The 27,789-nt window shown below is 34.9% G+C and overlaps 1 protein-coding gene across 21 annotated transcripts in view; it reads left to right on the forward strand.

Annotated features, from left to right (window-relative positions):
• The window catches only part of SOX5 (SRY-box transcription factor 5), a 1,011,059-nt gene that overhangs the window by 944,384 nt on the left and 38,886 nt on the right, over positions 1–27,789 (forward strand). For all 21 annotated transcript variants that reach the window (XM_019452504.2, XM_019452503.2, XM_019452501.2 and 18 more), the window contains one exon: positions 22,201–22,378. In XM_019452504.2, coding sequence (XP_019308049.1) covers positions 22,201–22,378 — 178 coding nt within the window. The remainder of the gene's footprint in view (positions 1–22,200; positions 22,379–27,789) is intronic.

Genomic DNA, 27,789 nt, shown 5'->3' on the forward strand with positions numbered 1-27,789 from the left:
CACGAACATCATGGCTAAAAAGGGGAAATCATTACTATGTTAGAGGCTAAGTAAGTGAAAGCCCACTTCTATGGTTCTCTTCCTTTTTAAGAAAACATTTACAATTTTGACTTCCTAAAATGTACTCCAACTCAGTTCAAATCCTTTATTTTCTAAACTAAGTGAATGATCAGTGCTTCATTTGAGCTGATTATTGACCTCTTTCCAACCCTCTAGACCATACATGTACTGGAGCTATTTGGATAGAGAATTGAGAAGAGAACCCATGCAGGACATCTCTAGACCTCAGATTTGATTCCCTCTCTATTTAATCAAATATATTCTGTTTATACATCTTTCTTATTCATAAATAGGAAGAATTTTAATGGTCTTTCTCGCAGAGATGTACCAAAGTATAGGTATGTTTTTAAAAGGACAACAAATATCAATGTCCTCTTTAGATTGATGGAAAATAGTATAAATAAATATTCATTACTTATATTTTTTCAATAGATTTTTGTCTAGAGAGAACAAAGCATTCTATGATATTTTTAAACATTATAAAAATGGAGAGGGATAAGAAAACACAGTAATTAAATGTAGATGTAAGAGTCAAAAAATTAAAGAGATGTACCACTCTAAGCTGAAGACAAGTTCAAAGCCCAATGTATTCAAGTGTCATTTACTTCACAAAAGGTATCAGGCATTTTATTTATAGAAGTGTAGAAGCTTAAGTAAGGAAGAAACCCAGAAAGTTTTCAGTCCAACGCATAATAACCTACTTAAGGGGTCCCTTTGCCGCCACTCCATGAGGTAGCATTATTTTATTCAGAGTAACTCTTAACGTCACAATATTCTTATTTAAATAGAATTGTAATCAGATTTCCAGGATTTCAGCGTGTGGTTCCACTGAATGACAACTGTATTTGTTAGTACTCTTTCAGTTGCAAGTAATAGAAAGCCCAACCGAAACTGGACCAAGCAAAAAGGAAATGTATTCAATCACATGGAAAAAAAAAATTCTGACTACAGGTCTGGTTTAATCAGAAGCCCAAACAATATTGCATGGAAGTATTTCCTATCTCTTAGTTCTGCTCTTTTTCTCATTCTTCAAAGGACTGTTCCTTTTTGGTGTTTTATATATGCTTACATCTATCATTCACTGATTCAACGAGTATTAATTCATGCCTATTGTGTGTCAAGTTCAATGCCAGGCAGTAGAACTACAGCTCCGATGGCTGTAAACAAAAGTGTGTCCTCTTAAAATCTTACAGTCTAAGAGGAAAAGACCAACTATGAACAATTAAACAAATAGATAATTTCATATTTTGGTAAGTGCTCTGAAGAAAATAAAACATGGTAAAAGATCAAGTTCCTAGGGATAAGCAAGGAAATCTTCTCGAGATAGAGGTGTAAAGGAAACCCTGTCTGACACCTAATTCATGCAAATGAAAGTACCTGCAAAGGTCTAGGGGAAAGTTATTCCAAACAGGAGGAACAAGCAATTGCAAAGACCCTAATATGTGAATCTGGAAATTCAAGGTTTAGAAAATAGGCTGAAGTAGCCAGAATGCGGAAAACATAAGGGAGAATGCTAAGAAATGAGGTTGATAATGAGAAAGACCAGATCATGTATGACTTTTTCTTGTTCAGGAATTTAAGCTATATTTTAAGTTCATTCAATTTAAAGAAATAATATGTTTTCCATTCACCATGAACTGTAATTACCTACTCATTGTCTTCCTTTCTTAGAGTACTATGTTTTTGAGGGAAGGAAATTTTTTCCCTTTATCCTTTGGATCAATTGAAAAACAGTTTAAGCATCTCTACAATGCTTCCCTAGAAATACTGTGGAATTTGAACCTTAATGAGATATATTGTACCTTGCCATTGAAGGAACAAGACATTTTAATTTGACGAGTCTATTAATGGCCTATGATGTGTCAGAGTCCTAGGACCTGAGGATACTGGCACATAGTTTAGACAGATCTCTGCCCTCATGATATATATACATCACATGTATATACAGTGATGTATATGATAAGGGATTTACGGATGGAAAAGGACAATTTTGTATAGCTATTAAGGGCAGCAAGTAAGTGCAAGGAGTGTGAATGTAACCTGAAGTATTTCCTGAGTTTTCTTCAGATTGACTTACTTTATCAGGGTTGTTTCACTAGTAATATAAGAAAACACATACCCTTAATAGTACCTGTCACCACCTATATAAAGCAAATTATAAGGTTGAGTTTTTGGAGTGATATTTTCATACTAACACTAACACATGAGTATTGATTCAAATGTAGTCACCTTAAAAATTATAATTACTATTTATTAGCGATCATAAGAGTTTTAGAACTCTTACTTAATATCTTTTGATCATGTTAATAAACCACAAAGGAAAGCAGACCCTAATTTCTAGTTAATCTTTTTGCTTTTGATATTTTTAAAAATGTTTGATTTTTACCCAAAACTTTATAACCCAGTCTGATTTCAACAGATCTGCCAAGTCTCCCAGCAAGCAGACTTTTAGCTAGTTTAAAAAAGTCAGTAAAAATGTGCTACAATCTCTTTTTTGTGCTAAAATCTTAAAACAACTGTAAAAGGGTATTTTTAAATTATGAATAGCATCATTTTCATCATTAAATTGAACCTGTATTCTTCTGAATTGAATATTTTTGAGAGGATAACTTTCTTTGAAAATCTCTTTCTCTCTCACTTTTTCTGTTTCCTTTCCTTCATCTCTCTCCTGCTCTCTTCCCCTCTTCCATCCTTCCATGTCTCTAGTTAAAAATTTTATTAAAAAACACTTGTCAGAGGGGCGCCTGAGTGGTTCAGTGAGTTGAGCGTCAGACTTCGGCTCAGGTCATGATCTCACGTTTTGTGAGTTCGAGCCCTGCGTTGGGCTCTGTGCTAACAGCTTGGAGCCTGGAGCCTACTTCGGATTCTGTGTCTCATTCTCTCTTGGCCTTCCCCCCACTTGTGCTCTGTCTCTCTCTGTCTCTCAAAAATAAATAAACATTAAAAAATAAAAATTAAAAAAAAACACTTGTCAGGTAAATATGCAATGCCACCAACTTAAAAAAAAAAAGAAACTTCTATAAAGTTTCTGTAAACCTTCTATAAATAATGTGATTATTTTATTAGTAAAATTTTATCAATAATTATTTTATGATTTCTTTAGGCATGTACATCCATAATGCACTTAAAATCCTATTTATTTTAGTGATAGTAAGTTTATATACTAAGTTCTACTAAGATCTATATTGTATTATATTCTATAAAGTGAAATTCTTTTTTAGTTACACCTGTTTTCCCATTTTCCTATGCACATATGATATGGAAGTGGCCTTAATTGTGCCTAACAAGAAACAGAGACTATTTTAATCCAAAGCGTACTCAAAAAAATTACAAGATAATGAAATTCTCCACCATCATTTATATAGTTTCTCTTTACTGGCAATAACCAACTAGAAAACAATCATTTTTAATGAGGGCTTTTTAAACAAAGACCAGAAATTGTATGAATTGATTAGTATTAAATGTGAAAAAAAAGCCTTCAACAGATACACAGTGAGTGGTGTAATTCACATTGGCTATGAATTTTTATTTAGGGGCTGCTTAACATGACCAGGTAAATTTTGTAAGCACGCATATTCTTATCTTACGTATCTTCCAAGTTTGAGGACATAGGAGACACAGAATAGCATTCAAAATATACAACACCTCTTTCTGTTGATTTGTTTTTGGATCTAGGAGATAATTTTATGACTCTTCTTTTGCTTGAAAATATATTTGAAATTTTTTCTATATTGAATAAGAATTTTTCCCAATGAAATTATAATCTTAGGAACATTAAATTTGTAAAACACATTCTTAATGGCTCAAGGTATTGAGTATTGTTAAGAACTTGTTTAACAAAGTGCTGCTTAGAAAGGAGCATACCTACAAATGCAAGTGTCTAAATATCATGAACAGCTAGCAGCTTCCTTTAACCTGAATCCAAAGGTGTCCTAAAGTTTTCTTGGGAAAAATGTGCCCTGTCCCAGTCTAGGACCTCCTTGTAGATAATATAATCGGATGCTTCTTAGAATTACACTCCCCTCCTCACAAAGCTGTATGACTTACAGTTGCAATATTCCACAGCTTTTAGCCCTTGACTTCCAACTATGGAGTAGCTAACTCCATTGAGTGACTTTTTCAGAACCCAACAATTAAAGAAAAAAAAAAATCCCTTTGTGACTTTCATTTTTCAAAAGGAGAAAGATGAGATCTCTAAATTTAGAAAAAAATAAAGACCAGAATTTTCATTTTGTAAGTTTTACATTACCAGAATAATATGAAGGGGAAAAATGTATACTCAAATACATAAAAATTCATTTTCTCCCAAACTGTTTGCCAATACCAGAAAATACTAAGAACCCTACATTTTTATAAAACCACAAAATATTTTTTAATTAAAACTCTGTTGTAGTTCTTTTCAAGACTAATTTTCAGGACTGAGATTTTTGTATGAGACTCATTTAAATTGGGCCTTTCAATAACCAAGGAATCTTATTTTTCTGTTCATTATATAATTTGAGTTGTTATGGTTTGTTGTACAATTCTGATGACTTTTGGCAGTGTAGATATTTCATAAATAGGAGAAAAAGAAATTGAAACCAAAAATAGAAAGGATGAAATACTGCAAAAATTTTCTCTTGTGGTATTTCCAGTAGCACTCAAAATAACATAAGAAAACTATTCTGTTGTGAAGTATGTATAAAAGCATTATGACAGCAATAGGAATGTCCTTAAATAAGTACAGATTTGTGTTTTCTATACTTCCCTGTGTAACTCTTTTGAGGATCAAAGTTTCATTTTAAGTCGGCAGGAGCTCAATATTCAGGTCAATCCTATATAAATACAGGGCAAGACAAGAATTTTAGGTCAGCTGATGGAATTTTTAGTGCCAATTTTCATGCAAATAGTGCTGTCATTTATCTAAAAAAATGATAATTCTGATCCAATTTTAAGAGAACCACTGGGTAATTTTAGTTTGGTTTTACTTGTTTTTTTCCTATTAGCTTTCATAGAGTTGCAAGGAGGTAGAATTCTGATTATATCTGAGACTGCAGTTTTTGGACTTGCAACAACATAATTGAAGGAAAGATCAGTTTCATAAGATTGATCATATTAGATACACTTCCTTTATCCATTGAATTCTAAGTGGCTGGTCCATAATATGCATTCAATAAATGTTTACTAGATTACATGTTTATATTCTACAACTCAATCTTAATAATATGAATTTAAACTGTACTTATCACTATTTGTGATGTAATTTCACTATATGTTTATTTTTGCAGTTAAATTATTAATGCCACGTGATCTAAGACAATGTGTTTGTGTAAGTGATTTTTTTAAGTCAGTAATATGTTTTTAGTTATTGTCAGGTGAACTTTTGGGCCTTTAGTGTAACCATATTATTTTCTAGAATTCTGAGCATATAAAATAAAATATTGGAATTTAATGAGACAAAAAGAAATAGAAACATTTTGAAATATTCTTTCAAAATGTACTTGAATCCTATTTTTAAAAAAACAAGATCGACTTAAAACACAGTTAATAAAATACGATTTCATTTACAGGAGTTATCTTCTACTAGAAAAAAGAGGAATGTCTTCCTTTGAGGGAAAAAAAAAACAAAAAAAAACAAACAAAAACCATTTTCCAAGCAATAGAAATAGACTTTACAGTTGCCACCAAAGCTAGGTGTTTCTTCCCTGGTTTATATAATCTTTTTAAAAAACTACATAATGGCCATGTTATTCAGAAATGAGGTTTCTAGAGTCACCATCAGGTATCACTTTTAGAAAGAACATTTTCTGAGTTTTACTCAGTAAACTTTTTGAGCACCTATAATATGGTGGACACTATGGTAGAACCAAAAAAGAACAATAATTAACACCCTGTACAGTGTAATGGGGAAGATGGACAAACTGACAATTAAAATACTATGGGCTAAACACTGGTCAAAGAACAATATGGGGGCAAGGGAAAAAGTTCCTAATACAACCTGGGGAGAAACAGGGGAATGAGGAAGGACTTCCAGAAGATGTGCCATTTAGAAGGTTTTTGAAGGAAGTGAAAACAGCCTGTGCAAACACATGTGGGAATGAAAGAACAGACTGTTGGGTTTCATCTGAATTATAAAGAAAGAAATAAGGTGGTCTGTAATGCATGTCTAGAACATTGGGAGTAGAGTTAAGAAGAATAAGGATGAAAGAAAAGTGTCTACAGGATGAAGGCTAACCTTCTTGTCATTCTGTGACCTAGCCCCACCCACCACACTAGCCTGATTGGTTACTTGTGCCTTTCTCTTGATCCCAAGTTTTGTGTTCCATATGGAGTTACTCTCTCCTATATCATCTTGTTTTACCTCTTTTTGCTTATGTTTGCTCCACTCTAGCTCTCTGGGGTGCTTTTTTTCCTCTTCATTACGTTTTTTCCTTTTGCCTTGCACCAACTTATGAGATTTATCTTAGTTATCACCTCTCTGTAGAATTGGCTGTTCCATCATATATGACTCCACTGCACAGATACATACTCCTTGTGTTGTACCCCAGCACCCTTACAACACTTGATTGCCATTGTCTTCCCTTGTATGAGTCTGGTCCTTTCAGCATAGGGATTATTTCTTACTTATTTTTAGCACCGAGCATAATATTTGACATGTAACTATTACTCTAGTTCTGTTAAAGAATAATCAAACAAACAAATAAGCAAAACATCTGTGGAAGCAAACCAAGATATTATGTTCAGACATGTGACTGAGTTTGGGGCCCCTTAGGTGGAAGTATCAAAGGTCAGTGGCTTGCATCACTGGAGGATAATCTCAATGCAGCATGAGAAGCATAACTACTATTGTCTGCAGTTGAAGCAGGCATAATTTACCACCCCTTTACTATGGTCTGGATGAAGCACTCCCCATATACTTCTTTCTGCCCTGATTCTCATTGTCAAATTTGCTTTGTCAAGTATCTTAAAATTGGAAAAAGTTACCTTAAAAAACTCAACAGTATTCTGGCCAGCTATAAATTAATTAATTGGAATTCTGGTTTCTATGTTAGCAGCATGAGTTGGTTTAGTATGAATACATCTTCAGGTGAATGGTCTCCCTTACAGATGCTGAAGAATTAAGTGGATCCTGAAATAAAAGGCACAGGCTTATACGAATACTGGCTAGTTTTGTTATATTGTTTAATGGAAAGTTCAAATCAAATTTTAGGCAAGAAAATTATTTTGTCTTTCTCTCTTATATTTGTAAGTTCATTATTCTTTGCTTCTCTTTTTGCCAATCTAGCTTAAATATGGCAAAGAAATATTCCGTCTATACATGCTCATGTATTAGTTTATATTCTACATGTATAAACATATGTATGTGTGTATATATGTATTTCATCCCTTATTACAAGAATCAAGAATGCAGATTCATTTTATTTGGCAATCTAATGACCCAAAGCAACATTTAAAATAAGGTCAAATATAAAATAAATGCACTCAATCCTTCTCCTTAGTTCAGTCTAGAAGATATGACCAAAACTCTTATGTAATGATATCATTACAGTTGCTATATAAAATCTTTTATGCCATCCAGACTGTGAAATGTATTATTCTTTTAATGTTATGGGTTGGGAAAAATTAAACATGCGGCATTACAGCTGAGTTTCACTACACATTAATTATTTTAATTGCCTATTTCTTAAATGAATATCTGATAAATCAATCTTGCAATTCTTCATGCTTCATGACATGCTTAACTCAATACAGACACTTAAGGATCATTATGCTGTGAGAGCTTTAATACAAATTTGAGATCATTATAATTAAAATCAGACTCTTACCTGATGCTCAATTCTAAGCCTTTTCGTCTTTATTGAATTTTCTTTGCCCTATACCTTGAATTTCATATTTTAACATGAATACGCAGAATATATAATCAAGCTAAGCATCTTCAATACATCGGAAAAAAATATTTTGTCTCCTGAGCACAACATAAAAAACTGGCCTTAACTGACATTCTATATAAGTAGTTATCACCCCTTCAAATTCTTTAAAGACATCAGTTCCCTCCTGGTCACTGCTGTGGAGACAAGAATGCCTTAATGACTCTATTGAGGTTATCATTAAAATAAAAGGAGATTTTCAGACATCAGCTATCAATCACTATAAAATGGCCTGTGGGTAACCTTTGACACAACTCATTTGAAATAAACCTGGAATGGATTCATAGCCTTTGGTCAGGCCAGTAGGTGGCCTAAAGGTCTTTTCTACCCTCTCTTTCATTTCTTGCAATATTAGTTTCTCTGTAAATGACTGGACAGCATTTGGATGTAGGTAAACGGCAGTGTGTTTTATATTGAAACAAAATAGGTTTATTCAAATAATAGTGTTGAGGATACTTATGCATTTACTTCAAAAATGTTCTCTTTAATTTTATACTTTAAATATATGAATACATGTAGAATTTACTTGTAGCTAGCTTCTTTGGTAAAATATTTCATGATTTGGTATTATAAACAGTTTTCAAGGGTTCAGACTAATATTACCCAAATTGAGTTCTACATGATCCCTATAATAATGGGATATAACAATTTTCTTTGAAATGAAGAAGAAATTACAAGATTTCAGTTGTTAGTCTGATTATTTCTGAGAAATTATTGCTTAACAATCCTTTTCCCTGTTGACATTTAGATGGAACGTTGCTAGGCTTACATTGCAGAGACTTGGATTCAAGTCCCAAGCTTACTAAAGTTAGGACCATAGGCAAATTTTTAAATATCTCTAATGTCAGCTTCCTTATCTGTGAAGTGGGATTGATGATATCTCACATTCTTGCTGTGATAATAAAATAAGACAGGGACACCTGGGTGGCTCATCCCGTTGAGTGTCCTACTCTTGATTTCAGCTCAGGTCATGATCCCAGAATCCTGGGATCGAGCCCCGCATTGAGCTTCGTGCTGAGTGTTGAGCCTGCTTAAGATTCTCTGTCTCTGTCTCTCTCTGTGTGTCTTTCTCTCTCTCTCCCTGTCTCTCTCTCTCCCTCTGCCCCTCTCCCCCACTCGTGCTCTCTCTCTCTCAAATAAATTTTGAAAGTAAATAAATTACATCTTTAAAAAAATAAAATAAGGCAAAATGTGTGAGGGTGCTTTGTAACTAGTAAAGCTATTTAGATGTCAGGGAGTAAGTGAACAGTATTAGAAAATCAGCATTAAGATGAACAGATATAAAAATATTCAAATTATTTTTTAAATATTAATATTTAGTTTACTAAACTTATTTGATGTAATTTTATGTTTTGTAATATTTAACTGACTCCCTCCAAATATTAATGTAACAAATAGTGTACAGGGCTGTAAGCATTTATTACTTCTTGAGAAACTAGCTCTCTTCATGACAAAACCAGCATTTCTTTTGGAGTAGATTTCTTTTTCCCAGGTAAAAGTTTCATAATTTCCATATTCAATTAGACATATACTATGCCTTTTCTTTATTCATTCTCTGGTAAGTTAATTATGAGAGAAGGAGAAAGGAAAAACACTTTAAGTTGATCATATTTATAAAATCATTATTTTTGATTATTATTTAGGGGAAGGGAAAATAATCTTTATTTCTAGTAAAAATCACCTAATCCCAAATAGTAAGTTTTATAGGACTAATATTCCAAGAGCTCATGCCCTTGATACCTTTTTGTATTTTTAGAAAAGCTGATGTGAGGATCCATGGAATAAGGGTATTATAACCTTATAAAAACTTCTGAAAATTGCATTTAAATTAAACATCTAAGATTTAAAATCCAAATCCCAGTTCTAGACTACTAGAATATAAATTCCTTCTCTCCATGACTAGCACTGTTGGGAATAATGCTTAAATGATACTCTGGAACAAATTAAAAAATAAACCTACCACATGAGAGAGGGGGAAAAAAAAAAGACCAGAGCAAATGGGACAACTCTTCTAATTCTATATATTAAAGAAAATTGCCAGTACTGCCCTTAATCTGAAGGGTGAGAATCAGTCTGGTTTAAAGCAAGTGGGAGTTGGGGTGCCTGGGTGGCTCAGTCGGTTAAGCGTCTGACTTCAGTTCAGGTCATGATCTCGTGGCTTGTGAGTTCGAGCCCCACGTTGGGCTCTGTGCTGACAGCTCAGAGACTGGAGTCTGCTTCGGATTCTGTGTCTCCCTCTCTCTCTGTCCCTCCCCTGCTCATGCTCTGTCTCTCTCTGTCTGAAAAATAAATAAAAAACATTTAAAAAAATTTTAAAAAATAATAAATAGAGCAAGAGGGAGCAAAAGAAGTGAGTTTTACATTTAAATTTTATTTTTGCCTATCTTTGGACTTTTTACCCTTTGTCTTCAATGACTGCCTCTCTTTCCTGTCCGCGGTGAATGGAGTAGAAGGAATTGTGGTTTAGATGTAGTGACCTAGTAAAGTTTCAAGAGAAATTAATAGGAAGCCTGACACTAAAGAGTGCCTGACAATGGCTGTGTTAGCTAACATCTCTAACTAGAAAGCAGTGCGTCCCAAAGATGTCAAACCTTCAACTCTAGGGGAAGGCAAGAAAAAAAGGGAACAAAACTCTAAAGACTAGGAAGAACTATGAAATTCAAGTAGTGAGAAGAGTTCATTTGGAGGAATACATTATGGTAGTGCCTAGGTTTCTATTCTTCCCTAGCCACAGTGACATTTACATTGTATAGTAGACGTAAAGAAGTTTTAAAACACTTTATGAAAAAACAATAATGGAAAACAATTTATCAAGGGTTTGTCATTGATTAATCTTGACTATCTGTGTAATTAAGATTTAGTAGTTAATGTTTAGTATTTTTTCTATTCAAGGCCATATGTGGGTGATAAAAACAGTATACTAATGCCTGCCCTCAAAGTTGTGTGGTAAAGAATGAGTACTCAGATCATCAGAAACATTCCTTTAAAGAGTAAAACCCTCTTAATCTATTTGAATTCTGATTTTTTTGCAATCAACAATTCAAGAAAACAACTAATGCAATAAAACAGAATACAGTGGTTTGTTAGTAATAATAGGGTGCTGTCTTAGTCTTCCCTTTCGCATTTTGTGTCTCACTTGCCTTCAAATCCATTACACACACACATGCATGCACACACACACACACACACACACACACACACATATATCCATCCTGCCCCAAGGTTCTATGCCCTATACAATTTTGCCCTTACTCAAGTCTCCCAGATGCACACAATATACCGGTTAACTGTCACAACTGCCATTAATCACTAAATACTAATAGTGGGCCCATCAGTCTACTGGGGACTTGTGCCCATTAGAAACTGTGCATGCATATAGGTGGGCAATGGAAATGAGATTTTAGATTTAATTAAATGAGAGTTAGTATTAAGTGATTTATGTATGATTATGCCTGCTATTTCTTCTCTCCCTTTCTCCCAGGTTGGCCATCTAAAGATGGTTTATCTGCTTATAACCAGACCAAACTCTTCCTAGGATCTGTAAAAACTTAAATCCCTAAAGGAACCATAGATATATTTTTTTTAATTTTTAAAAAATTTTTAATGTTTTTATTTTTGAGAGAAAAGCAGAGACAGAGAGAGTGTGAGCAGGAGAGGGACAGAGAGAGAGGGAGATACAGAATCTGAAGCACGCTCCAGGCTCTGAGCTGTCAGCACAGAACCTGACACAGGGCTCAAACTTGTGAACCGGGAAACCAAAGTCAGACGCTTAACCGACTGAGCCACCCAGACACCCCAAGAACCATAGATATTCTTGAAAATAAGTTTTTTTAGCCCTTTAAGAGTCTTCCAAAGTATTTAATTCTATTTGTTTTATTTATTTATTTTCACGAGTGTTTTTCCCCTGTGAACAATAGGCTTCCAAATGGGACAGTGGGACAGAGAGTTAATACTCATTTGTATTGGTATTGTTTATACTGTTCTGCTGTCTTTTTGATAATTCCTTTTGTAGATTCAGGCAGAGAGGTTGGTGTGCTCATTTTGTACGTTCACGTAGAGGTGCCATCCCAAAACACATGGCTTCTATTTTCTTAGAGTTTATTTTGTAAAGCTGTATTGCTCCAAGAGCTCATGCTTATATGTGTGTGTGTGTGTGTGTGTGTGTGTGTGTGAATCCATTCCATCATTTGATAATTTTGTAGTTCTTGATTAATGCTTTTTCACATATCTTCAAGTGACACTAACAGGAAAGTAACAATGACAAATGCTTTTTAATTATGAATTTAAGGACTGATCAGGTGGTGCCAAGAAAACATTATGTTCTTTCTACACATGGAGTGACCAACTCTTTAATTTCTGTAAAGCATTTTATAAAAGCTTTTGGAGGTTTGCATTTAGAGGTTAATAAGAAGAACTGGTATGATTATTAACATCAAGTCTTAACTGCTTTATGCTTTCTTTTAGCCTCTTGGTAGAAGAACTATTAATCATTTTAGAAGATAATAGCAATCTTCCAGATATAATGAGCACCAGAGGACAAAATAACCATTATTATTGGGAATTTGAAGTTGTCTAGGGACCAGAGGTTAAACAAAGTTGAATCTGAAACACCGTACATTTTATACTGGCTCCTGTTATGAATGTTCTCATCAAATATTATTGTTGACACTTGTCTTCCTTCTGTTCTTCCTCTTTTCAAATACACAATGCATTTGAAAAATTTACTCTGCAGAATTTCTGTGAGTGAGTTTTCGTTTGGTATTTTGAGCTAAAAGTCTTCTCATAGAATATTCTTGTAAGTAAATGTATAGAAACTATATTTATACAGTATAATTTTAACACATTTTGAAAATAAAAAGTAGAAGTTAGATAGATAATGTAAAATTGACGTATCAGGGCACCTGGGTGGCTCAGTTGGTTAAGCATCCAACCTCAGCGCAGGTCATGACCTCATGGTTCGTGAGCTCAAGCCCCATGTTGGACTCTGTGTTGACAGCTCAGAGCCTGGAGCCTGCTTCAGATTCTGTGTCTCCCTCTCTCTCTCTCTGTCCCTCTCCAGCTTGTGCTCTGTCTCTCTCTCAAAAAATAAACATTAAAAAAAGTTGAAAATACCATTAAAAAATTAAAGTTTCAAAAGCCAAGTTAGAAATGTTAAAAAGAAGGGAGAGGAGATACTAAGGGAGATAGAAAGAAAAAGTAAAAAGAATTACATGTAGGTGTGCAAAGCAAATGAGTAAAACTGAGGGAGATTCATGAAATATATTCATATATTATGGTTTAAGAAGGAGAAACAAGTGTTTTTCCAGGAGTCAAAATTAAATCATGGTAAAAAAAGGGTTTGGAATAATGAAAGAACATCACATGTTTCGGTTATACTTCCTTCATTGAGGATGTATTAGCTGTCACTGCCTAACAAAATACTACAAAATTTAGTGACTTTAAACAATAAAACACTTTCTCCAGACAATTGCTGTAGGTCGGGAATCTTGGGAGCAGCTTACCTGGATGGATCTGGCTAAGAGTCTCTCATGTGGTCGCAATCAAGTTGTCACTTGGGGTTGCAGTCCCACGAAAGTTTAACTGGTATTGGTACATCCACTTCCAAAGTGGCTCAGTGCACGTGCCTAACAAGTTACATCCTGTTGGCAAGAGGCCTGAGTTCCTTGCCAAGTGGACCTCTCTATGGCTATTTGAGTGTCCTCATGACAAGGCAGGTGGCTCCCCTCCCTCTCCAGGCATGACGTTCTCCCCCAGGAAATATTTGGCAGTGTCTGGAGATAGCTTTCATTGCTGAAACCTGGGCTGGAGTGTGCTACAAGCATCTACTGGGGCTAGAGATACAGCTAAACATCCTACAGGACACAGGACAGTCACTCACAACAAAATTGTTAAGCCAAAATGTCAATAGTGCTGAGACTGAGAAACCATACCTGAAAGCGAGTGATCCAAGAAAGAGAAAGGTAGAAGCTGCAATGTCTTTTATGACTTACTACCAGGAGTCAAACTGTCATTTCTGCAAAACTCTATTGGTTATATAGGTCAGTCCTATTTATTGTGGAGGGGGGAGGGACGAGAATACACAGGGACATAAATCCCAGGAGGCAGGAATTATTGGGGGGCGATCTTGGAGGCTGGCTACCACAGAAGAACTTTGTGTGTAGAAACAATGGCATTATTTGTCTTAGGTATTTCAAAGCACTTTTTAAATTAAAAAATGGATAGGAAATGGTATTGAGATTCCAGAAGCCGCACTCTTTATTCTTTGCTCTATTTGTGTTCAAATATATATACGTGTGTGTTTGTGGGTGTACAGTTTAGAGGTATTAAGTCATTGAAATAAAAAAAACAAGGGAAATCTTCTACCAAAACGTTAATGGAGAAGGAACAGAGAGCATGATAAACAACAAATGAAATGATGAAAACTATGTGAATACCCATAAGTTAATTAAAGGCCAAGAATTTAAATGTAAAAACAATATAAAATTACCACAATGAAGCATATGTCCCCCAACTACACCAGAGGCACCCACGTTTAAAAGAAGCAGGTATATATTAGGCAAAAGTGTAAAATGGCAAAATGAGGAAGCTAAATGAAAAGTTAGAATACATTACCCTCAGCTAAATCACTTAAGACTTGGATTTAAAGGACAGTCAAGTCTAAGAGTAGCTTTAACATAGAAAAAACACACCTATCAAAGAATTCCTGGAGCTCTATCTGCCTGGTTATCAAGGCATCTTGCAATTTGTATGATCAAAAGCAAGCATCTGTTTATGAAAGGGGCCTCAGGACCCTGTGTTCTAAGATGACAGACTTGATTTTTAGGTACCGAGAACCTACTAGTGAAGTGTGGAGTTGGAGTAGCCACATGAGTAGGATCCCTAATTCTTTAGTGGCTAAGAAAATAATGTAAGATGTTCAGTTAGTTTTATCTTGTGTTACTTTGCTTGACTGTTGCACATCAATGCAAACCTTTTTTCTGATCTATGTTCGTGAAGGAAAGGTCAGGGACACTACAGTCTTTTCGGAGATCCTCATGGTATTTCTGTTCTGTTTTGTTTTGTTTTTCTCTCTAGTAAACCTCTACTGAACTGCACAAAGAGATGCCTTATTTGGGTGGAAAAGGTGAAGGAGGGCTCCTGCAGTGACCATTAGGACTAGACAATAGATGCAAAGCTGAGCTAGGCGAGAGAGATGAAACCCCAGAGCGCCCTTTATGCGATTCAACCTGTAGTGTAACTTCCCTACTTAACTTAATACGATTATTTAATCAGAGAGGATAATAGCAACCGGGTGATTAATTTTGCAACATGTTTCATGAATGCCTTTACTCTTTCCCATATGTTATTATTGCTACTTACTTCACATGAATATTTGTGATAAATATGGGGAAAATCACAGTTTTCAAATAGCACAGAGGAAGGAGCCTGAAATTCTGTATTTTTTTACTCAGTCATTATATGGCTATTAAGGAATCAAATCATATTTACAAATGAAAGAATATATTAAATACATAGACAAACTGTCCTTAAATAATTCAGTTTAAATAAAATACAATACATACATCCACATACATCTTCACTGCAGACTTAAATATAAAGTGAATACATTTTTTCCTTCTTTACTACTTGCCACACAAAAACACAGCTTCAAAGCCACCAGCCTAGATGTCAAGTGATTTGCATTTTTCTAATGCCCAACATATAACAGCAAGTAATAAATAGTTGAAATTTCATTCAATAAAGAATGAATGGATGGATGGATGATTGAATAAATTTAGATGTTCTTCCCATTGCCATTAGAATGCTATAAATTTGTTAACTACCAAATAAATATTTGCTTTTTGATAATTACTTTAGGTAAATATTTAAAGAAAAATTTTTGTTATAAAAATTGCCAATGAAAAATTTTGATAAAGGTATAAATAAAGGTGAAATTTTTATTCTGGAGGGTATAATCATCTGTTCATCCTTAGTGGTGCACCTTATGGTCCAAGGACCTCCTTCATGTGGGTATATTCTACGTCGTGAAGGACAAGGATACAAATAGGAAAAAAAGAGTAGATTTCTTTAGGTGATGAGGGTTTTGGGGTGATGGTGGGGTTCAGAGCCAATGGCCAAGAAAGAATTCTTGTGGTGCAAAAAGGTGATTTTTATTAAAGCACGGGGACAGGACTCATGGGCAGAAAGGGCTGCACTGGGGTTGTGAAGAGTGACTGATTATATACCTTCAGGTTGGGAAGGGGTTAGGAACAGTGTAAGTCTCTAAGGAATTTTGAAAGCAAGGTTTCCAGGACCTTGAAGGCTAGCTGCTGTTAGGAAAACACCATTTATTTCTGTTTAGTAATGCCTCAGTCATGAGACCCTTCAGATATATATCAGGGGCCATATGCTTGGAGTATAATTGCCAACATATACTTGGGAGTTAAAGTTGGTTTGCGGGGCGCCTGGGTGACTCGGTTGGTTAAGTGTCCGACTTCAACTCAGATCATGATCTCATGGTTCATGAGTTCGAGCCCCACATAGGGCTCTGTGTTGACAGCTCAGAGCCTGCTGCAGATTCCGTGTCTCCCTCTCTCTCTGCCCCTCCCTTCCTCATGCTCTGTCTCCCTTTCTTTCAAAAATAAATAAGCCTTAAAATTAAAAAAAAAGATAAAGGAGGTTTGCAAAGGAATGTTTATGTGTTTCAGAAGACTCACAGGATCCTGGCGGTGGGGGGGGGGGGGGGGTCAGGATAATGTTAAGCCAAGATCCCCTTTTGTCCCTAGCAAAGTGTCATCATCAAGGCAGCTGAGCTCCTGGAGGAAGATCACTCTGCCTGTGTCAAGGACTTGTCAATGGGCTGTAGGCAGTAAGGGAATTTAGTTTTTCATTTGCCTTTATTTCCCACATCACTGTGACAAACACTTAAACTCCCTTACATCTTGATGAGGGTGATATTAGGGCTCCAAGAAACAGTCTATAGGTTTCTGGAGATTAGGCTATGGATAAGATTGCCTTTTTCTTGCAGTTTACTAAGTTACCCATAAAGTGAAGGAGACTCCTGTCCTGTATGACTATGGTCTCTATCAGTCAACTATTTGTTTTCTTTCCTTTTCCCTTGGGCAGCCAGGAGTGTCCAAGGAATATCACACATACCGCCCTTTGATTTTTATGAGCAATTTGGTCTTTGCACATTAAAAATTAAGAGTATTATACAATTATGTTAGAGTAGCATGTTTTTCCTAAAATAAACATATTATTTGAAAATCATCTGAGTAAATTATATTTTAACTTTATATAGTTATTTCACTGTTTTTGTTAAGTGTGTGGAATGATTCTGCATTCATGATAAAACTTCTATTTCTCCAGTGCACCTGAGACTGTTGATATTTATGTCAAATAATTTTCTTTACCCAAATTTATTATTTATCTGTGTGGGGTATTTATTTTCACTGCCAAGATACAAATTCATCAGAACCTCCACAATATTTCTACTACTGGGACCATAAGTTGATATTAAGTGAAATGTTTGCTTTTAGACAAGTTGTAGTAGCTATAAGTAAGCAGAACATGCCTGAACAGTATGCTTGTTTAGATTATAATTGTTTTGCTTTCTATCCCAGACAACTAAGATTAGACAACACTTTATTAAGAGAAGTTATAATCATAAATAGGTTCCAAAAGCTTGTATTTATATGTGTGAAATGTTATTCCATTACACATTATTGAATTACTGTATTTTCTGATATACTGTACATGGGCCCTTGGTATTTTCTCAAAAAAATAATCTAATTTGATAACTCCTTAGAATTACCAAAAGACAGTTTTGATGTTGTGTACTATGGAGATCAGACAAGCACAAAAAATCACCAAAATAAGTCAAATGTTGTCTTAACGTTGAAGTTAGTACATAAATAGCAAATGTGTGTATGACTTCATTTTGTTACATGTGTATTGACGTTTGTGTGGTTCACTATGTGAAGAATTATATGGTTAAGTCTGAATACCAGAATTTGTATTCCATCAATGTCTTTTTAAATTTAAGATTAAATTTGTTACATAAATAGAAAGAATATTGTATGTTGAGTCCAAAAACGTGGGTTTCTTTAGATCTCTGTGAGTTTTAGTTTCCTCTCTGAGATTATTAATTAATTACTTCATAGTATTGAAGATTAAATAAATGATTTGAAATATTTATAGTGAATTCTATACATGTAAGTAATAGCCTGTTAGTTAAAACTTGCTTACCTTAGTTTACGCATTTACCTCAGCTTAAATGTTCACCTTATATTTATATTTGGTTAGCATATCAACTTTGTAACTACTCAACAGATACATAAGATTCTTCTTAACTATCATTTTGGGTTTAAATTAGCTAATTAGGAAATATGCTATTTTAAAAAATTTCAATTGGCAGCATCATTGAATGATTGGACAAGTAATTAAAAAGAAATTGCTCTCCTTATTGCTTTATGGTGTACTTCATACAAATGGTATTTTTCCACTGCTTTATTGACCTTGAAAATTGCTTATATTCTTTTATATAAGAAAATATTTTTTTACAATTTTAAAATGAATGCTTTATTTGTACGAGTAGGGTTTGATCGTGCTAAGCTTGCAAATTTCTCCTACATAAGATATTGCAAATAAAAAACAAAGTAGGAAACTATTTAGAAAAAAAACCTTACCTTTGGCATTTATTGCGCACATTCATAATTATGAGAATGCAGGTCATAAATAAATGGTCCACTTTCATTTTATAGTTAGGGTTTTAAAATTTTCATCTTGTCAAATGAAAAATAATTAATAGAAAATGGGAAAGTACTGTAATTTTTGTATTTGTCATGAATAACAGGTATTTGGTGTAGTAGCTCAGTAGTAAATTATTAGAAGAACCAAATTGTGAAATAATATCATATAATGGGTCAAAATTATTTATATAGTTACCAGTATAAGAATCAAGCATGTGGGTTCTTATTAGTATACCATTAGCCTGGTCACACAATGAAAGAGAATGAAAGGGCAATTTTGAATGACATTTCTATCAACTTGGGAACTGTCAACCTCTATTATGTCCTTGGGGCTTTGCACTTTTTGGCTTTCAGACATCTGTGCTGCCCTGAATGGAGGAGAATATTAAGAGTTCCAGTGGGTCTCTTGCTCTAATAAATGCTTTGGGTAGTCATTTTTCAGAATGTGCACATAATAGTTCTTAGTGCTTACAGCTAAGCATATGACATTTCATATGCTTCCTATCATCAGCACCTACATCTGCATCATCTTCGTCAAGACCCTCATTCCCCCTACACACATACTCATGCTCTATTTCCTCTTGCTCATAAATCTCTTCTGTTGCAACTCTGGGAATATATTCCTTCCTCTTTTTTTTTCTGCACTGTCAAGTGAAACAACCACCTTAATTTCTCCAAGCATCCCCTCAAAAACTTTTGCAAGAGTTGTAAATACTGCCCAGGGAAGTTTTCAGGCTGTCATAACAAAAGCTGGTAGCTTCACACAGAAAGTAGTAAGTAGGTACATTTGATAGAGGAAAAAGTGTTTAGAATATTTACGGCTGCATGGGTAACAGTCACTAAAGCACCTATCTGACAGGATATTCAGGCTGAATTAATGAGAAGAGAATCTGGATTCTAATTTTGATTGGTCTACTGAATGTCAGTAGCATTTAGTTTATTATGCATATGAATGTTTTCATTTATTATTAGTAGTAGTATATGTTATGCTTTGATAAAATTTTAAAGATTGGGATTACTATATATTTTGTTAATGTTACATCATTACATTGAGGAAGCTTTTAAAAGGGTTTTGAAGCTTAATAATTTTTTTCAAAAATTACCTCCCTTTGTATTGTATATGGTGGTGGCTTTCACATGTTAGTGTGCATCACAATCATCTGGGATTGCTCGCTTTTTTTTTAAGTTTTGATTTTGATTTTTGAGAGAGAGAGAGATCAGCATGAGTGGGGGAAGGGCAGAGAGAGGGGCACAGAGGATCCAAAGTGGGCGCTGCGCAGATAGCAGAGAACCCAAATTGGGCTTCAACTCATGAACTGTGAGATTGTGACATGAGCCAAAGGCAGACACTTCACTGACTGAGGCACCCAGGCGCCCCTGGGAATGCTTGTTAAAATACACGTTGCTGGAACCCACCTCCAAAGTTTCCAGAAGAGAGAATTTGCTTTTCTAATAATGTCCCAGGTGGTGTTGATGGTACTGATCCAAGTATCATATTTGCAAACTATTCATCCATACTGTCGGTATAGAGAAAAAGGACGCAATACTTCTGGGTTTCTGTCAACCTATATAAGGTTGACAATGTCCTATATAAGGATTATGGCTCACCAGCTCAACTGAATGTACCAGATTGAAAGATCTAGGCATAATTTTGCCCCTGCTGTTTTAAAAATGCTAAAGTAAATTTTTCTTAATCATATAGTGAACCAGTCATGGAATTAGTTTACCTTACTTCCTTCCAAGATTCTATGAATCCGTATAAATTCAGTATAATGGTCGTCAACTTATTACACATCTAATGTGATCACAGATTGCCATTTGAATTCTAGTAGATTTTCAGATAACTCTTCTTTTTTGCTGAAAGAGAAAACAGAATTTTTTAAAAAATGTTAGAGTAATTTTTCCTAGTTTTTCATGAGTTTCCTAAGTGCAGCTAACCATGGAATTTAATAACAATAAGCCACTTAAAAATACAAACTTTTGGGGCGCCTGGGTGGCGCAGTCGGTTAAGCGTCCGACTTCAGCCAGGTCACGATCTCGCGGTCCGTGAGTTCGAGCCCCGCGTCGGGCTCTGGGCTGATGGCTCGGAGCCTGGAGCCTGTTTCCGATTCTGTGTCTCCCTCTCTCTCTGCCCCTCCCCCGTTCATGCTCTGTCTCTCTCTGTCCCAAAAATAAAATAAAAAAAAATAAAAAAAAAAAAATACAAACTTTAGATAGATATCATATACCATTTTACCATTTTTATAAAGTGATTTGTTTCAATGGTTTTTGGTGTATATATGTATACATATGTATATATATATATACATATGATTTTGTACACAGTAATATTTATTTTCATGCCATAAAATGGCACCATTTGATTCTAAGAAAAATAGATATTTATTTTCTTAACTCATGAAGGTAGAACAGTAGCTAAGTAGAAGCTAAATTTATTCTACAAGAAAAATGTAACATTGTAGATATGGTTATCAATAAAATATAAACATATAACATGATGTTTTAATTTTAGAGCACAAAAAAGGAATAAATTTTTCAGTCTGTGATCAGAAAAGTGATGTAATATCATCTGATTCTTGTGAATGATGTGGTAGAAATTTTAATGATAATTGTATACATAAATTTTATGTATGAAATTACACAAGGACTAATATAGAAAGGTATAAAATAGAATGTAAACTATGTAAACTTGACCTATTCAAGTAGTGAACAACTGGAAATCACCATATATGCTGAATTAACCACATAAAGGTCCCCATACCACAATGTATTGATTGTGGTATACGTTGCAAAGAAAATCTGGACAACAAATCTAATTTAAAAATATAAAGTGGTTAGAACAGTGTTGCATATGAATAAATAGTACATATTGGTATAATGTTAATTATGTTTAATTTCACTTTTAGATCAAATCCAAACTGTTTCTGTGAAAACTAGGAGAAAAGATTATTTTCTAAGAAAGTTAGAAAGTTTCTTTCTTTTTTGTATTCAATTTGGAGAGTAGTTCTGATCAGACTACATACCATTTAACTCCTCCATCATGGATGTTCCAGGATCTCTGCCTAAGCACCAAGCTATAAGGGTGCTTGGGACTCAACCCCTGTTCTTCGGAGGTTGAGAAAAGCTTATCTACATCATAATTGTACATGAATTATGCATGGTCTCTCAATAAAAATGAATAGTACAAGGAATAGCTTTTTAAGAGTATTTCTTACAGGTGACATCAGTTATATACTTTCTGGATAGTTGAGTACCTGTGTACTTTCTCAAGAAAGTATAAATTTGTATAAATTTGTACTTTATATGAAAGGTTTTTCATAATATGTAGTTGGAAGTGACATTGTTGACAGCTAACCAAACACTGTGATGTTCAGGTTGAATGTTAAGATCACTAATTGGTAGAGTAATTGGATGGGAAATGACAGGCTGTATACCTGTGTTTTTCTAGGCATTTTTTGATCAGCCTTTCCTTATCACAGCTCATGTTCTAATGATCATTGCAGGATGAAGTGGCACAGCCACTGAACCTATCAGCTAAACCCAAGACCTCTGATGGCAAATCACCCACATCACCCACCTCTCCCCATATGCCAGCTCTGAGAATAAACAGTGGGGCAGGCCCCCTCAAAGCCTCTGTCCCAGCAGCATTAGCTAGTCCTTCAGCCAGAGTTAGCACAATAGGTAAGTTCCATTTCTTTTGTTCTTGCTGATTTTCTGTTTATGGCAATTGAATGAAATCATCTTTTAATGGCGAATCACGCATACCCTGTGCATGGTTTTAGTTCCATAGGAGAGTTTCCATTTGATGAACCTCATAGGTCTGTTTTAAACATGCAAATGAAATTTATAACTGAAGTCCAAGTTACAATGTCCCCCTGAAAAGCTAATGGAACTGGTTATGTTTGTTGATGTAACAGATGTTCTTAAGCTTTAAAAAAAAGAAAAAAGAGGCCTAAGTGACTTAATCACAGAAAGCAATGTTTCCAGAATGTTGTTGTTAGGTGACTTGCCTTTTCCATCACTGAAATGTGTTTCCATTTTTTTTGTGATGTGTACAAACTGTACATAATGATGAAATACATTCCACTTAGATCAGCAGTCACCCATCAGGATATGACATTTGTTCATTTCCATACTGCTTGAGTATTATTTGAACATACCAAAGTATTATAAAGAGTAGAGAGCTTCATTTCTCCATAATTGGCATTTTGGTAGAGTAATAAGTAAATACTAAAAACTGCTTCTATAAGCTGACTTTAAAAATTCCAATAATTTTTACTATAGTAACACATAAATTAGACTGTATATACTTACTTCAATCCACATTTATTGATGTTTATCATTTGCATACAGTTATAAGGAGAGTAGTACAGACAAGCCTTCGAGGAGCTCAGGGTTTTTAAATTTTATTTTACTTATTTATTTTAATATTTATTTTTGAGAGAGAGAAACACAGAGCATGAGTGGGGGAGGGCAGAGAGCAAGAGGGAGACACAGAATCCGAAGCAGGCTCCAGGCTCTGAGCTGTCAGCACAGAGCCCAACACGGGGCTTGAACTCACAGACCATGAGATCATGACCTGAGCCGAAGTCAGACGTTCAACTGATTGAGCCACCCAGGCGCCCCAGAGGAGCTTAGGGTTTAATTAAGGGAAAAGTCATCCATGTCATAACCATAGAGAGTGCTATTTGAGAACATAGATACAACTTTGTAATCAACGAGGAGTATTGGATTCTATCTGGGAAGGATCAAGGAAAGCTAAGTTGGGAATAGCCTAATTCAAGTGGAGTCTTGAGGAAGAGAGATATCTGTAGACATTTTAGCTTTTAAGAGAAAACCCAGAGTAAAATAGCATATTTTTGAGAAATGCACTGATTTGGCGAGAGTATGGAATGAGTGTGTAGTGGAAAGTGATCAGGGCTAAAACCGAAAAGAGCAGATGGAATCTGACTGAATGCTATCCTAAGAAATTTGACTTTTTCTCCAGACAGCAATCTGATCAGAACTTTAAGAAAGAAGAGTATTGGCATCAGGAAGAGACTGGAATCAGGGAACCCATTGCTTTAGTGCGGGACAAGAGTTAGTTAGTTCCATGAAATAAAAATAAGCAATGATAAAACAAAGGAGAGAATAGATTGAGGAGATATTAGTAAAGAAGAATTGATATAACTTACCCTCAATAGAAAGTACCTGGTGTGGTTCAGGTTGAAGACAGAGGAGTCTAGGATTTTTAATTCATAAAGTAAGAATGATAATACCTCCCTTAACCATGAAAGAGAAGACTAGAGTGGAAGCTGATGAAGGGGAAGACATAAATATAAAAATTTCCTAAGTGTTAAAAGACAAGGAGCCATTTAGGTATACATATTCAGGAGGAAACTATAAATATTTCTGATATGTGAAGGGGTGCTAGCATTTTAGATGTAGAATTATATATGGTATAAGGGGATTAAGAGTACACTTACGACAACGAGCACAGCGTAATGTATAGAGTTACTAAATCATTATATTGAAACCAAGCACAGAATTATGAAATTACTGTATTGAAACTAATGTATTATAGCTATACTGGGATTAAAATAACAAAATAAAATGAAAGCACTAATTTGAAAAGATATATGCATCCCTAAAAAAGAAGTTGTTCACCAACAAAGAGTGTATATAGTAAAAAGAGAAATGGGCTAAAGAATCCTAGGTATCACCTACTGTATTAGTTATCTATTACTGAATACCAAATTAACCCAAAACTCAGCAGCTTAACATAACCAACATGCATTATCTCACAGGTTTTAGGGGTCAGAATTTGGAAGGAACTTAGCTCAGTGGTTCTGGGTTAAGGCCTCATGGTTGCAGTCAAGATGTTAGGCAGGGCGGCAATCATCTATATGGGCTTTACTAGGGATAGATGCTCCTTTGTCAAGATGTCTGACTCACATGGTTGTTGGCTGGTAGGTCCATTCTCTACCTTGTTGAGTCTTTTCAAAGGGCTGCTCATCGCATGGAAACCAACTTTCCCCAGTGTGGGTGATGGAGAACAAAGAGAAAGCCACAGTGCCTTTTAAAACCTAGTCTTGAAAGTCACACACAGTCCAGTCTATTTTATTCTTTTCACTATAGGAGAATCACAAATGCAGCCCAACTCAAGGGAAACGGTATTAAGGTCCAGCTCTGAAGGAAGCAATATCAAAGTATTGTTGGACACATTTTAAAACCATCATTCTTCTTTAGGGGGAAAACTGATAAAGAGCAAGTGAATGTCTTAGAATAAGAATAAAGATAGGAAAATGCTAGCCTAGGAAAAATGAAAGTTTCAGAAAGGAGGGGTATTTAATGGTGACCCATTTGGCAGAAAAGTTAAAAAAAACATGGAAAAGAAAAGCCTTATGATTTAGCTAGAGCTCATGGAGAGGTAATCTCTAATGGAGAAGTTTTAGGAGAATGCCTTAGGAGAATTTCAATTACAATGATTTGGAAGACAATGAGGAAAGAAAATGCAGTTGATATATAGACCAGTCTTTTTGTAAGCTTGGCATTGAGAAGTGAATATTTTAAGAAGACTGAGTAGAGACAGGTTTTAAAATGGGGCAGTCGTTCATATATATATATGAAAATATATATATAAAGTCACGGGGAAGAAGAGTCAGAGAGAGATAAAGATATGAAAGAGAACACGGATGATGATGGAAGAGATCATGAGAAAGGATTAACCTTGGAAAGCAGCAAAGCCCTTCCTTTATCTGAGACTGAATGAAACGAAGGAAAAAAGGGAAAGTTACAGAGAAGTTGTGGGATGGACAGAAAGAAGGCTGAAGGAATATATTTCAAATGCTTCAATTTCCACAGAGTAGAATTCCAGATTATTTGCCAAGAGGAAGCCAGTCTGGGGCAGTGGGGCAGCAGTGACAAGAGAAACTGTGAAAACTTTAATTTTGAGAGTTTAAAAAAGGTTTGGGTTCACATGTGCTTTTTATCATTATGAACCATTCTGTTATGGTTTAACTCAGTTACTCTGCTCAACATCTTAAATGGACTCCAAGATAAGGTTTGCTTTCATGTCCTAAGTATGTAAAAGAAAAAATATTTTATTTGGCAGGAATGATTCACTTCCATAATAGACACGATGCTTGTAAATATCACAACGCTGGTCTATGATCTACTTTTGTAATGTTGCTAGAAGTAGAATATTTAACTAATAAAATAACTAATAGATTTGCATTTTTATCATGTAAGGATTTTTTTTTTTTTTTTACTTCAGCATTCCAGGGATTAAGTGTGACCAAAAAAAGGCAAGAATGTATTTAATGACATTTATCATTTGACTTTCTCCACTACTAAAACTTCTCTTACTTTTTTCCCTTAAAAATCCTTTCACCACGTACACATCTCTCATATTTTCCAAGGATTTGAGGCCACTACGATTTACTTTTCTCTTTTCAGCAAATGCAGATGTTGGAAGCTGAACTGTAATGAGTAATAATGTCATTGGATAAAAGCTGTGAGCATTAACAGTGTTGTAAAGGTCACCCCTGAAAGAAGAATTAATGTATGATGCCATTAATAAACCAAGGAAAACTGTGAACTAAAAGTAACTGAAGTTATCGTTAATGACATGGGCTCTTTGCTATATATCTATTAGCTTCAAATAGAGAAAGTGAGTTTTTGAGGTTGGAGACCAATCTTATAGTGTACTCTGAAAGAACGCCTTTGGTATGGTACACGAAGGATAGGTTGCTCCAAAAGAAAGGGGATCCTTAAAAGGTATGAATAGGTCAGAGGAATGATGGATAAGTTTAGAATCTTGTGACCAAATATTATCTTTCTTCTATTGGCCTTTTTCACCCATGTTGTACATATGTGTAATACTTCTAACATTTTTCAAGGCATTTTAATCTATTTCTCACTTAAGCTGATTTTAGAATTATAGACCCTTAAATAGATAGAGCAGATATCCATATCATCTAGTCAAAACTTGTTATTTTACAGATAAAGAACCAGCGCTTATGGAGGCTAAGTGCTTACCCAGGAATTCTAAGTGAGTTCCTGTCACAGTGTAGACAGTTCTGTGACCCTGTGTTTATTTCCTCCATTTTAATTTCAAGGAAGCAACTATACATGAAGACCAAGTAACGTGCCCAAACTCACAGCCAGTGGAGGTCGGGGCCATAAGATCGTGGTCTCTGGCTGGCATGCTCTCTTTTCAGCCTATGGATAGCCTTTCCGCATTAGATGCTCTTCTCAGTCCTTTCTCTATCCTCTCATCCAATAAATGGAAATCAAATATCTTCTCTATGTGATATGATTGGCAGGATGATGAGCAGATGGAAGTCTGAGAGGCTTTAGATGCCTACAGTCTTGTTCTTTAAGTCTTTGGAAGATATTAGGATGTTTTAGTCTTACCCTTTATTCCTCAGAGGCATTAACACTTGAAAAGTAAAACTTCACTGAGCAAAAGTAGTAGACTCACATTGATTCAATAAGATGAAGAGAAATGTTTTCAAGTTCGAAGGAGGACATTACCTTGAAATTTCAGTAGTTTACAATTTTAATGAGAAAAACTGCTATGAGGGTAGGTTATTAAACAAAAATATTATAATAGTTTAATTGAAAGCCATTGGATTTTTAGGAAGTTGAGGGTATTATTCAACATCTGGCAATTAACATTTGCATAACACTTTACAATTTACAAATTGCTTTCACATTTATAATCTAATTAATTCTTGTGAGTTTTCACAGATGAAGAAATGGCTACATATCAGGGTGCCAAAAGTTTGATGATGATAAGTGACCTCAACAATTGAGAAAAAAAATTAGTATTTGTTAAAAATAACTTGAAACACATGTGCCCTTGCTTTTACTTACAGCTGAAAAGCCCTATGTAAAATAAATATGTAGTAAATAAGATTTTGTATTGCCTTCATAGCATCTGTTAAATCCATGGATTTAATAAATATGTGTCATGTGGTACAGGCTTCCATTGATGTGATGACATAAATAATCACCCTGGAATTGCAAAGGTAGATACTTTCAACTTAGAAATATGCATTTATTCCTTCAATAGACCCTGCCATGGGCCAAAGGAATAAAAGACTGAA

The sequence above is a fragment of the Panthera pardus genome, unplaced genomic scaffold (assembly GCF_024362965.1).
Source record: "Panthera pardus isolate Hobbes unplaced genomic scaffold, ASM2436296v1 HiC_scaffold_6, whole genome shotgun sequence".
In the NCBI taxonomy this organism is placed as follows: Eukaryota; Metazoa; Chordata; class Mammalia; order Carnivora; family Felidae; genus Panthera; species Panthera pardus.